Source organism: Pimephales promelas, chromosome 18 (assembly GCF_988280905.1).
Source record: "Pimephales promelas chromosome 18, fPimPro1.hap1.1, whole genome shotgun sequence".
Lineage (NCBI taxonomy): Eukaryota > Metazoa > Chordata > Actinopteri > Cypriniformes > Leuciscidae > Pimephales > Pimephales promelas.
The window spans coordinates 27,674,142-27,687,919 of record NC_142786.1 but is presented as its reverse complement, the minus strand read 5'-3'; the positions used below and the strand labels follow the sequence as shown (position 1 = coordinate 27,687,919).

At 36.4% G+C, this 13,778-nt stretch overlaps 2 protein-coding genes across 2 annotated transcripts in view; one reads left to right on the top strand and one right to left on the bottom strand.

Moving 5' to 3' along the window:
- The window catches only part of pag1 (phosphoprotein membrane anchor with glycosphingolipid microdomains 1), a 44,770-nt gene extending 36,948 nt beyond the window's left edge, over window positions 1-7,822 (bottom strand). The window contains exon 1 of the mRNA XM_039680792.2: window positions 7,649-7,822. The gene's annotated coding sequence lies outside the window, so the exon portion shown is untranslated. The remainder of the gene's footprint in view (window positions 1-7,648) is intronic.
- A 3,484-nt stretch (window positions 7,823-11,306) lies between these two features.
- mrpl53 (mitochondrial ribosomal protein L53) lies at window positions 11,307-13,552 on the top strand. Its single transcript, XM_039681173.2, has 3 exons — window positions 11,307-11,437; window positions 13,188-13,300; window positions 13,371-13,552. The coding sequence occupies exons 1-3, from the start codon at window positions 11,346-11,348 to the stop codon at window positions 13,487-13,489; spliced, it is 324 nt and encodes a 107-aa protein (XP_039537107.2). The 5' UTR covers window positions 11,307-11,345; the 3' UTR covers window positions 13,490-13,552.
- Window positions 13,553-13,778: the final 226 nt, after the last annotated feature.

Sequence of the window (13,778 nt, the reverse complement as noted above, 5' to 3'; positions counted from 1 at the left end):
GTATATCCAATGTGAAAATGATCCTAAAAGGCAGAACTTACATTCAGACATCTAGAGTATTGTGCATTTTTGTGGTTTATACTCCCTCAGGTACTTTTAGCTTAGCAACATGCTAACACCAAATTCTAATGTAATGAAGTTGAGATTTCTGGTTCAGAAACTCCCTGTTTGTGTAGAGCTTTCCAAATCATGAGGTTGTATTTCAGTTGTGAGGTTGCCAAGGTAGACTGTATGCAGTGAGGCACTAGGTTTTTAGAACGGAGCTACTTTCTCTGTGGAAAATATAACAGACCTCACACTTAGGACCTCTATCTTCTGCAATTAACCATAACAAAAGCTTGTGTATGCTTCAATTCTGCTGTTTTTTTGTTTGTTTTTTTCACTGTGTCCTGATCACACATGTACAAAAACATCTCAAAGCAGTATCACTAAGTAACCACTGGAGAATATGTTTACTTTCACTTCTGCAAGTCATTTCAGAGATGCAAAAAAACTGAACTACTACTACCCAGTGCAACGTTTACAGATCAATTCCAGCAGTAAGGTATTCACCCAGCAGACAGCAATACTGCCAAACTGTCAAGCACTTCCTGTTCTTTTGTTGATTCAATGTCCTCTAATCCAGTCAAAAGCACACGCACACACACACTAGTTCTTTGAAGTTGTTTGGGCACAGATGTGGCTAGGGCATCTCTCTATGAGCTAGCCATTGTTTTTTTTAAGGCCTGTTATTAATACAGTATGCCCTCTGTTGATAACGACACATTTCCGAAAGGAAGGGAAATGGGGAGGGTTAGTTAATAAGAAAAGTCTAGTCTGAAAGCAGGTTATTTCAATATTACATTTCAGATATGGTCTCCCCTTTCCCCTCCATCTACCCATGCAGGATGGCGGCCACCAAATCAGAGTGATCAGGAAGTTTACGTCCACTGGGACAAAGAAACGAAGCCGTCCGATTTGTGACTAGGTTTTTGAAAAAAAATAAAATAGATTTTTGAAAACCCTACAACTGTCAGTGCTAAACATTACAGATGAGTTAAAAAAAATATTTATGTACATTCACAACCAATCCAACCAAATGTATGTACATTCACAACCAAACCTTTGTCAAGCCCCACCTTAAAATGTTACTGAACAATTCTATTCCAATGCAAGTCTATAAAGGATCTGTAAGTGCAATTTTACAGAAACTATCCACAAATATGATTGATGTCGGATCACCAATAAAGGAGAGTTACTGAGAATGTAAAAGCAAGGCCATCAAAAGTTTACTTAATTCTCAAATGGCATGTATGGTATAAAAAAAACTGAGAAAAAATGACATTTCCCCAAAAGCTTTTTCTCTGCTGATCCTGGTAACCCTAGTCACAAACCTTGCTCGACAAATGAGCTTAAATCGCTTGTGATAGCAGTTTTCCTTAATTCCCATTCTTGCGATTTCAGCAGCACATCAGAAACCTGACTTCACACATTTCTGTTTAACAACACAAACATTGTCTGAATGCAGCCAGTGAGTAAATATGCCTCCCTTCATTTTCTTCTGAAGACGACTAAACAGAAGAACATTTGTACGGCTCGGTCATGAGCCACATCCCGCGGTACAGATGCTGTAGTCTTTGCATCGCAGTATCTACATGGCATGACATTTCACCTAAAATGAAAACATAAGCAGAAGAGGGAAAAACATAGACCATAATTTTTCATTTCTCATAAACAGATCAGCTTCACTCTAAAGTCTGTTTTCAGACAGCACTGCACGGCAGTGTTTGGCTCTCTCTGTATGGCTGAATGGATAGTAGCAGAGAGGCTGAAAACCCTCCGTGTGCCATATAAACCCATGGGCAGCAAGCCAAACTAACCCCGGTCCACAGCTCTTCAGACATCCCCAAAGACCCAACATTCAGTTGAAAACTCTCTCAATGAAATCAATCATAAACATGAAGGTAGACACACTCTTTAAAACCTTTCAGAGCAGTGTGCAAGAACATAATTGAATGACAATCCATAAACACTAGTACTACATGAGCATCAGTGGTTAGGTCCTTCGCTACAAGCAAATGTGTATTTTGAACTAAATGACGTCATATGAACTAAGTAATGATACTGATATAGATCTCACAAACCTCAAGTAAACAAAACTTAGTTAATTTCGAAATACAGTAATATTGGTTTACAGCTCAGTAAGCAAGTCAAATATAGGATTTCTTTGACCGATTCAAACCAAAACCCGGAGCCTTTATGAGCCTTTTTGAATGATACAATAAAGGAACAAGTTATGATTCAGATTTTTGTTGCACTGTATGCTTTTTAGCAATTCTTTTGAAGTACCGAAGTACTGTTTATGCACTTCAGACTCCACTTTTTTTGGAAATAGGCTCATTTTACAACTCCCATTTGAATCCAACAAGACCATTAGCATTTCTCCTAAAAAATTACTAAAGTGTTTCGATATTTTTCCAATTTAAAACTTGACTGTTCTGTAGTTACATCGTGCACGAACACTTTGGTCATTTTTTTCTGAGAAATGCTAATGGTCTTGTGCACTTCAATGATGTATGCTAAGCTATGCTAAAAGTGGTACCGCCAGAACCGGAGATCGGCTGAATGGATTCAAAAACAGTAAAATTCAACAGCTTAACTCTGGGGGAGTTGTAAAATGAGCCTATTTCCAAAAAAAAAGTGGAGTAACCCTTTAAATGTCCGAGCGAAACGATCTACATCTGGGGAGTGATTTTTTTCCCCCCTAGGATGGTAGAGGAAGACTCATAAATGCCTTTAACCCCAGTGACGGGTAGGTTTAGGGACGGGGTTGGGGTAGGTCATATATTTATATACAGTAATGTAACAGCGTTATAAACACACTTAAAAGCGATTATTATTTGTTGATAGCACGCCAAAAATGGAAATACGAATTGGCGTGTCATACATACGCCATTTCATGAGATCAGTCTGGTAAATGTTATTGTCTACATAAGGACTACAGCTACTACAAGAATGGGAAATTCTATACTTGATAAATCAGAAAACCATTGTAGTTCTACTTAGTAACTGTCAGCAACTTGGTTTTGAAACCATGTTCGAGGTATGACTGCGTGTAATTCAGACTCTACAAGTAATAATAACCACAGATCTTATTTCACTCATAAATCCAAAACCAATATTCTAAAAACCCATTATACATTCCCCAAGGGAACTATGTCCAAATAAATGACCAGGTTGGCTTACAAATTGAATCCGTTACGACGGCTTTATTATTTCTAAAATACAGTTATACCTCTTGCATGGCTCCTGTTTGTTTATACTGATTGTCTCTGTGAAATGTTAATCATAACCAAAGAATATAATCCATGATTGTCTGTGGCTTTAGTAGCTCAGGAGGATGTCATATTACTATAATAGTCCAGTTATCTGCAGCATGACCACCCATAGGGGACAGAAGCAAATGACACACAGGGTGAGCTTAATGTGGCAAATTATGTACGCTCTCAAGAAGCCACACTGATAATTTGGTTTAATTAAATTTGTTCTTTTTTTACGTGAAGGAGTCACACACTTCCTCAGCAGGAAGCAATTTCTATTTGAGTGGCGTGGAGCGAGTGAGTGCAGTCAACAAAACAACAATCAAACATACCTCCCTGTTATCCGGAGAAAATTGCAATTGGCCCCTCGTTTGATAACAGAGTGCGACAAGATCAGGCAAGCCCTGTTGTGTCTGAGACCGGCCAAACATGTCTGATGACAGCTAATGCTATCAGTTTCACGTAAAAAAAAAATGATCGAAGCAGACAATCGGCATTCCACTCCATTACATTTTGTCGACACAACATGCGAGACAAATTGCGACAAAATCATTTTGGGACTCAGGAGTTAAACAACTTCGCATCATTTTATGCGGGTGTGTCATGCAGATATTGGTAGTTCTTCTCATGTCAAATCATACAAAGTCACTATATATTACACACCTGGCTATAATGAAAAGTTTGTACCTTGAGGCAAAAATAAATCAATAAATAAATAAATAAAAATCACAATGGCCTTACATTTAAAGAAAAAATCACTTTTGCTACTGTCTGGAACACAGCATGATACATCTAGATAACATTGTAATGACAATTACAGGACTTTATCAAAAAGTAACTCAATCACTTATCTCACACGTGTCTTGGGTCAATTTTGACTTCCATAGTATTTTGTTCCCCACTATGGAAGTCAATGGCTATCGTCAATTGTTTGATTAACAACTTTCTAAGTGATTTTCAAGAACCTCAATATAGTTCTCTAAAATGCTTATTGTGATTAATAAGTGATAGTTTTCAGGACAGTTATTATTCGTTATTTAAAAATAAGCAGGGTTTTTTTTTTCTATTTTTTCTATTTTCTGAAAAGACACAATCGCTTTATATGATGTACAGATTTAATGTAGGCTTATATTCACATATTGATCAGCGAACATTAACAGAAGCTCAACCGAACCTCCTTCACACTCGAGAACTTGCGGAAGCTCAAACGTGCATAACACAAGAATCAACCTCATTGGTTCTCGCAAGTCAATCGAACTTGCTTGAGCTTCCGTTTACCACAACCGATCTGCGAGTGGATGAATGTTTATACGTGAATACATTTAATCTGTTCATCATATAAAGTGATCGTGTCTCTTCAGAAAAGTTGTCAAAACCACTCAATTCGGATTCGTTTTATGATCTCTTATGAACTTTTTGAAGCGTTGATGTTGCATGGAATGTCAATGGAAGCACAAAAATCTCTCAGATTTCATTAAAAACTTGATATGTGTTGGAACGACATGATGTAGAATTTTCATTTTGGGGTTCTTTTTGGAATTTTCACGCTCTTTACTTTACAAAATAGCAAAGAAGTGTGCATAAGTATGTGAATTGGAAGGCACATCATGAATGTTCTACTCTTTATTTAGTGCTTGAACACTAGTCCTTCGTGTTTCTCCTTGTTGGGTAATTGAGAATGCAAAACTGTTTCATCAAACCATTTCATCAAGGACATCCTGAAACTCGAGGAATAAATTCAGCTCTTGTTAATATTCTGTTCTCGGAAACATTATCATCATCAGGAAGCTGTTTCGACTATTGGTGGATTCCATCATTTGCTTATATCATTTGCATATACATGTACACTGTACAGTTTAGTCAAGGTAACATTAGTATTATGACATTTGCAATCTATCTCCCATGATTATTTACAGATTTGAAAATATTAGACACTCCAAAGTCTAACTTCAGACACATTAAACACACTGCCGTCAAGTTCAACTAACAGTTTTAATGGGAGTGAATCAACAAAAGAAATTGAATGAATGTTTTCTTGACTCTTTCATATGTGAAAAGCTGGATTCTAGTGCTTCCTGTTCCCTTGACTACAGATATACTCACTGACCCACTGTACCTGCAATGTTACTGAATCAAAGCAGCACAGATTTTTGCATCCTGGTTGTTTGTTCTTTATTGATCATTAGCAGAATCTCGTTTTATTCAGTTTACACACACTGAACATCATATCTCATCTGCTGCTGTGTATCTTAGCAACAAGCGCGGAACAACAATAAAATAGATCAATGATAATGTAGAGAATATCCATTAATGCATTGAGGATTATATACCAGATTACGGTATGCCCATTATGTCCCATTTGAGAGGATTTAGCACACCCCCAGAACAGATTCCAGAAACATCCATGGATCCAATCAGACGTTTCTCGATAGCAAAAACAGCTTTGAACTTCTCAGTTCAAAACTAGTTCTGTTCCATTTAAGATTGAAACTTCACTTTCTTTCCCTCCCATCCTTTTGACATTTATGAGTAAAACTCCATGAAGCACTAGAGCTGTGCTAACCGACATATACTGAATTCAAAAGCCTTCTTACACTGGAGCTCATTTGCATTGGTTTTGAGAAACAGCTCCAAGGCCAGAACAGAGTCCAAAGTTCCAACAATAAAAAAAAAAATCTGACAATGCTTTGTTGTACCAAAGCATGAAATCTGGACTCTGCTATACAAGAATCAGTCTGGGGAAACTCAAGTGTAAAGGACAGGTGCAGACACATAGCAAAACCTGCACTGCTACAGAGTCGAGAGTGCCAGCAGTGGAACGGAGCCTGAATCTCTGCTCTGCCAACCCGAAAAACACTATCTGCCTAATAAACATGTGAGGCAGGGCTTCTGTCCCGAGTGTCTGACCTCAATCCAACTGTTTTGATGCTCCTTAGATGTGGGAAACTAGCCTTTATCGTGAGTGATCCTACTTTAAAACCTGCTATGTTGTCTATGTTTATGTCACAATAGGCTTTATTTTGTGCTGAGAGGGTAGATTTACAGTGAACTGATATTTACACGCTTTGCTGACTTGCAGATAACCATCTGGTAAATCTATGTAATGATGAGTTATGTGTGATATGCATTGCATTTAGCCTTTATCATGCAACTCGTGCACTAACTAATGGCATTACCCACCAGGAAATAAAAAGGTTTAAGAAAGGCTCAATAAAATGAGCATGCGGAAAAACAGATCTGTCTATTTGTTTAAGATAAAGTTGTAGAAGACAAGAATGTTCAATGCTGTTTCAAAGACACTGTGTATAACGTTTTATTTTTACTTAGTACTTGTTACTAAGTGAAAGGTCTTCATTTGCCTTTTGATCAAATCATAAAAAGCATAAATGTGACGTGATGCTCATTTGTTTTGACCGGATCTAAAATTACGTCAGTAGACTATTTCTGATGAAAAATTAACGTGTTTGTTTATTTCCTTTTGTGCACATTGTGGGTGGGGCTTAAATCAAAACATAATGTAACTGACCAGAGATTGTAAAACAAACACTCATTAAAAAGCTAAAAAATTCATATAACATAATATTTAGAGTTTTTGATGATTAAATCAATCTCCTTCATTGTATTAACTCAATTCAACTCAATTTCCATTTCAATGAACTTAAAATTTTAAGGCAACATTCAAGTTTAAGTTAAACCAACAATATTTTTGTTAAGTTAAAAAAAACAATACAGTGTGTATACTGTATATTTATAGTAGCTATATCGTTTTTTTGTTTTGAAAAAATGCTCATTTATTGAAAGTGCATGAAGTATTTAGTAGGCTACGTTTTATGGATAATTACGCCACTGGACAATTTTTTTTAGAGATAATCCAAATAATTGTGGAAAGTAGGCTTGCTAATATCCAATAAATGTCGAACTCACTTTGATTTGTTAACACGAATAATTCTTGTTTAAGGCAAATCACATGTAGGCTAGTGATATTGAAACATCCCATGTCTCTCATACATGCAGAACTAAGAAATCAACAGATGACTCCCGTCGATAGGCTATGCGTAGAGTCTTTGACACCTAATCACCCAGACTTACTCATTCCATGTCATTTCGTTACATTCCACTTCTCCCTCAATCGGTATGCAGGGAATTCAGTCGTATAAATAAATAGCATTGGGATACAGTGTCCGTCTGTCCTCTCTCACGCGCGCAATGCAAAATACATGAGAGAAGTTGAGTGTATATGTAGTCAACAGTCAAAACGGGCTAATTCTTATTACAGATATTTCTCTTTCCGTGAAACTTTTCCAGTCATGTAGTGTGTTCTAGTGAGCTGATAATAAAGGAGCGCTTACCCCAGACGACCATCCGTGGATCAGCTGTTTCTCCGGTCTCGAGTTTTTATGATCAGCGCAGGTTCGCGAGCTCAGGGCAGCACTCAAACAACATGCTGTATTTACAGATGATCACAGAGGAAAGTGCCAGTGAGGCTGGAGAGCTGCAGTGCGCACTGAGGTGTGTGCCACTGACACACACACATATATCATTACCGGTCCGGTGCTGCTGTGACTCTGAGCCTGCGATCCTCCGCTACACTTCACAGATGCAGAGGGGTGGAGTGACAGATCCCAGCCGCGCAATGTGTCACGGGAGGTGTAGTTCTGCTCACACTGCAACAAAGCGGGTGTGTTCAGGCGGCTGCTTTCCGTTTGTGGTGTGGATGATGTGAAAACAGTTTATGTGCTTGGGGACAAGCTGCATTTTAAACGAGGCCTTTAATAATAAAGTTCCATATTAAAGTATTTTTTTTACTTTATTATGACGTTTTGCAAAGCCATATAGCCTACATTTAGACCAATTAAATATGTTTTATTGATATACAAATTATATCAAGCTTATACATTTTTTTTAACTCCTCCATATGTCAGTGTGGGATGGACAATGAAACTTTTAGCCTACCCAGATAGCACAAGTCTATCTGGAAGACGTATTTTTAAGTGTTTGCTCATCTGCAGTACGTCTATAGGAAGTTTCCTGACAGATGTCAAATAGACGTTTAGAAGATGTCTTTAAGATGTAATGATTTAGAATGCATGTTAAACTGACATCTTCTAAACGTCTATTTGACATCTGACAGGGAACGTCCTAGACGTATTGCAGATGAGCAAACACTCTTAAAAATACGTCTTCCAGATGTAAACATCACATCACATCAAATAGACTTGTGCTATCTGGGTAGATGAACTTAATATTGTATTATTATTATTATTATTATTTTCAAATTGTGTTTTTATTGTGTGTGTGTGTATGTATGTGTTTTATTGTGTGTTTGTGTATTTATACAGTAGATTACTGTAAATATATTTGTTATTGTGTATTTGTGTGTTCTAAGTATAAAAAAATTCTCAAATTTTACAACACACTCCTGTAATGTCTGTAGTAAGTGTATCACTGATCAAAAAAGGCCTAAATATATTATGATGAATGGAGAAGAAGTTTTTTTCCATTCATCATAGTGTTTTACATTGAGCACATCAGTGTTCAATTACAGTATAAATGTCTGTTCAAATGAAGGTTTGTGTACTGAGTGTAATTTGAAAACAAAATACCATTTTGAGAAGAAATAACATTGTTTTGAATGTAATGTTTCATTTTGTCAGGAGAATTGTTGAAACATTTCAATAGCTACAGGATTGCTATAGGGACATTTTATCATTTATCATGTGTGTGTGTGTAAATATTAAATTATACAATACACAATACAATGACAATAGGCTATACTGCAGTGATTGACTTCGTAAAAATACCATCAGCATGAAAGAACCTTGAATGTCTCTCTAATGGAAAGACATCAAATTCAGTATCAGATCCCAGTGCTTCTTTCACAGTACCCAAATGTTTGCTATCTGACTTCCTGTGAAGCATCTAAAATTATAATTACAAAAAGCAATGACGGCAATACTAAAATAACTTTTAACATATAAAAGGTTAATCCCTCCTGGGGGTCATGCCCTCGGGGCTTTATTTTGGATTTACTGTAATGGTGCCAGGAGCATTCGCTGTCATTGTTTTAGTAAGGAAAAGAGAAACTTGTTTTTAGAAAGGGCTTGATAGGAAGTTCAGCCTTCAAGCCTGTGTCTAAATATAGTTCTAATGTGTGAGCAAACTGTGCACTTAGTTGTTCAGGAAATAAACACTATGGTCACCAGAAGCATGAGAGCGGGGCTTTACTTGTGTAAGATGCAACATTTTTGGCGTCATGAGAAATAGTCAACTTGTTAGTTCCTCAAACTAGACAAAACTGAACATATGGCTGACGATAGCACGTTTATCAATAGTGTGCACATTTATTTAGATGCAGAAGTGTCACAATAATGTAGAGGCACACATATTGATATTGTTCATGATACTGCTCAGACTGTACATTTTATATTGGCTTGATACTTTATATAAGTTATGTAGAACATAGGAGTTTGATTAATATGTATAAAAATGATCTCTGTTCAAAGGGTTTTATATATCTGCATTTGTATTGCTAATTGAACTGTTAAAATTGAATGCATATATGAGAGCATATTTATATGTCTTGAGGGCTTATATATATTATGTCTGTCTACTTCCGAAATAACTGATCAGATGTTCTTCAGTGTGATATAACTCATTCACCTCTTAAACCGCCACACTCATCTGTGCCACAAATAGCTTCATGAATTTGATGTGCTTGTTTATTACAGTAAGTATTCAAACTGACTATGAATCGATTTAAAAGGACAGGGCATATTCTCCATTTCCACACTTGTATAATTCTGTTATAACATCTCAAATTTAGGGACTCTAAAAAATGTCACAATGGAAGTATGGTCTGTAAAAAGCAGTTATATAGACACATTTGCAAACGGATGAAGAAAATTATGAAAGTCAATCTTGATAATAGAGGGAAAGTGTTTTTGCTGGTTATTTGGTATAATATGACTTGATCAAAATGATTTCTTGTTAAAAGTGGATTTTAAACCAATTTAATTTGAGGGCTATCCAACAGATTTTCCGAAGTCTGTGAATGAAGATAAGGCAAAATTAAACTATTAAAAATGAACTCAATGAACTGAACATAACATTATATGGATGGTAAATACTGTAATAATACACTATCCACTTGCGCCATCTACTGGATGTGCTTCATGTTTTGTCACTGGAAAAAAAGCCCTCATCATAACGTTACATATTTTTGTAAACATTTTAAATTTTTTACTTATACAAACGAGGTAGCAGGTGGTATTTATTTGCGGCTGTTTTATTTCAGTAGGCTACAGTTTTGACTCTCAATGAATTCCAGAGATTTTTTTTTAAATCAATTAATTTTTTTTATATTTTAGCTTACCTCAAGGGCATCCAAGATGTAGGTGTCTTTGTTTCCACAGTATTTTCAATTTTAATATTTATAGGTCAAACCGTTCTTGTCTGTCAGTCATATAATGGAGGTTTATGGGGTCCACCTAAAAGAGAATGCACAGAGAAGTCCAAATTAAACATGATTTAATGACTCGTGAATGTAAGTACACATTGATGGCCTAAGACACAAAGACACGCTGCAGAAAAGTACAGATATAAGCTGTTATATTGACGGCAAAATTATACTTTATTAATAAAATATATTTTTTTAGAAACATAGGCCTATTCTAATATACGAATTTGAATTAATTTAATAATAAACGGACGACACTTTTATTTGTTCGTTTTTAATATATAATTTGAATGGAACTTTACAAATCAAAAAAATAAACAAGTTCTCGAGACATTTCACAATGTTTATATTTTGCCAGTACAATTTAAAGCAGCGATAAGTAAGTAAATTAAGTAAGTAGGCTAAAATAAAATAGAAAATAGTTAAATAAATAAAACGTAAATTAAAATATATTAAATTAATTCAACATACACGCAGTTCTTTGGGCTTTTTGTTTATTTCTAAATAAGCCTTTAAAAGCTGTCATATTTTGTGTGGCGAACCAGGGTGCTTACGTCATCATCAGCAGGTGAAAGGTCGTGTAGACAAAGATGGCGGCGTCCAGGGGAGCTGTAGTGTTAAAGACGGTTAAGAAAGTTATTGTACAGTTTTGCCCCTTTGAAACTAATGTTCGCTCCACAAGGTAAGTAAGTTATACTGTAGGTAGTGTTACATGCCTCGATTTCCCTTAATGAGAGTGGTTAAAGTTAAAGAGGTTTAAAAACAGGTCTGTCTATTACAGTACAATCTTGTGTATGAGAATGACTTGTCGTAATAGCTGTCATAGGGACGGGATATAATATGCCAATTATATTTATTTAGATGTCACCGTGCGTTTCTCAGTTTATTGACGTTTGATTTCAGCGTAGTCAGTCAGCTCTCCACCCGACATGTATCTTTAGAGGACCAAAGTGGACTATTATATGCCGATTATGCGCGATAATACGCGAATTTATTGTTAAACGTCGTTACATGAACATGCTTATAATACCAAATGCAGATCATGATGCTTGAGTTGTGTTGTATTATCATGTTAATTTTCAAATCTCTCAGTGAAATCTCTGGCGCCCCTCTCAGCCTAAACGCAGTAATTACAGCAGGCTGTCAAACTATTTTGAACTTGAACTATTAGAACTACAGCTATGTATTTGCCTACTATTTCTCCTACTATAGATACTGGCACAGTACGTCAAATTTCTTTATGCTTTGTACATTACTTTCCAGCCTTCTCTTTTTCATGGCAGTTGATTCTACAGACAAATTTCCTTATGTCCATAGAATCAGCAATGGTATTATTCTAAAAATCTGTGAAAAGCTATGCAAAATTACCTACCCAAAAGGAATCTGTTTTTGATGACAAAATGCCCACTCTGTATAGAAAATTAAGCAAGATGTAAACAACACTGGTCCAGAAACACTTCCTGTTTCAGTTTTTTTAACACTACATAAAAGCTGGGATAAAATAAAACCAACATAACATATATAACTGAATCAAAAAGTTAAACAAACATCTTTAAGATGTTTTCTTTAAATGTGAAATAAAGAAAATGAGCTGATGAGTTGAATCAGGTGTGTTTGATTAGGGAGACAAAGAATATGCGCAGTGTTGGTGTGCCGCCAGGAACAGGGTTGGGAAACACTGGTATAGACCTTATTCAGAGCAGCGCCATGACAGGTATGAAAGTGAGGCTGTGAGCGATAGACGTACCGTGTTTCCAATGGCATCCGCTGTAAAAAGCTGAATAAAGCTCCTAGATTACTTACAATTTTCCACAGCTTACATTGTCGGGAGTTTTTTGTCAACTGAAATTTCTTGGAAAGATATTTTTCCAGTGTTTTATAAGCAGAACAATCCGAAAACACAATAAATACCAGTACAGCCCATTGAAGAGATGCAGATCTATCCCTCACAGCCTCGCTTTCATTCTCATTAAAAATCAAAGATGGCGCTGCCGTGAATAACGCGTATAGATCAGTGTTTCCCAACCCTGTTCCTGGCGGCACACCAGCACTGCGCGTATTCTTTGTCTCCCTTATCAAACACACCTGATTCAATTCATCAGCTCATAATCAGATGAGTTAATCAGTTGAATCAGGTGTCTTTGATTAGGGAGACAAAGAATACCGCAGTGTTGGTGTGCCGCCAGGAACAGGGTTGGGAAACACTGGTATAGATGACATATTTAGTGTGAACTGTTTACTTCAAGAGCCACTTTAGGTTTACATACCACAGACCTGAAGCATTTGCTACAGAAATGAAATTTGCTTTTAATTATACCTTCATAATTTTCATAAATTCACAAGTCAATCGCACTGCATAACTGTCAAGTCCCAAAAAACACTTCATTCCATCACATCTCACGCATATCTCTATGTCCCTTTCCTTCCCGCAGAGAGTTTCTCTCCATGGTCGGGTCCGAAAAAGTCAGAGCCACAAATATGAACTGTGAAGTTATCCCAGAAGTAAAGCATGACCAATCAGAGCCTATGATTGACATCACATTCTGTAAGTGACCTCAGAGTTGCTCCAATATTGTAAATATGCATTCAGTTAACATAGTTGTGGTCTTTGGTAGTGGATGGAGAGAGGCTGGTGATGAAGGGATCCAAACTCACCTCTGAAGAAATGCTTTCAGCCTTACAGACCCGCTGCACTGCTAAAGATCCTCAGGCTAAAACAGGAGACAAGAAGTAGTGTATTCAAGATTATGTATTTATATGTGCGTAGATTGGTAATAAAATTGGTATCGGTCATGTATTTGTGAGTTGAGGTCACTTTATCCTGTACACTTTTGAGGACTCAATAGAGTCTAGCACACAACTGTCTCTACTCATCTAATATTCCACTCATTTTGTGGAAATGTGAATCTGATTTGACCAAACAAATGTGTGAGTGTTATTTTAACATCACATCCAGGTAAATAATCCACAACATTTACAGTTGAGGAATTTCTGGTGTGGTATCATATACTGAAACCTTTAAA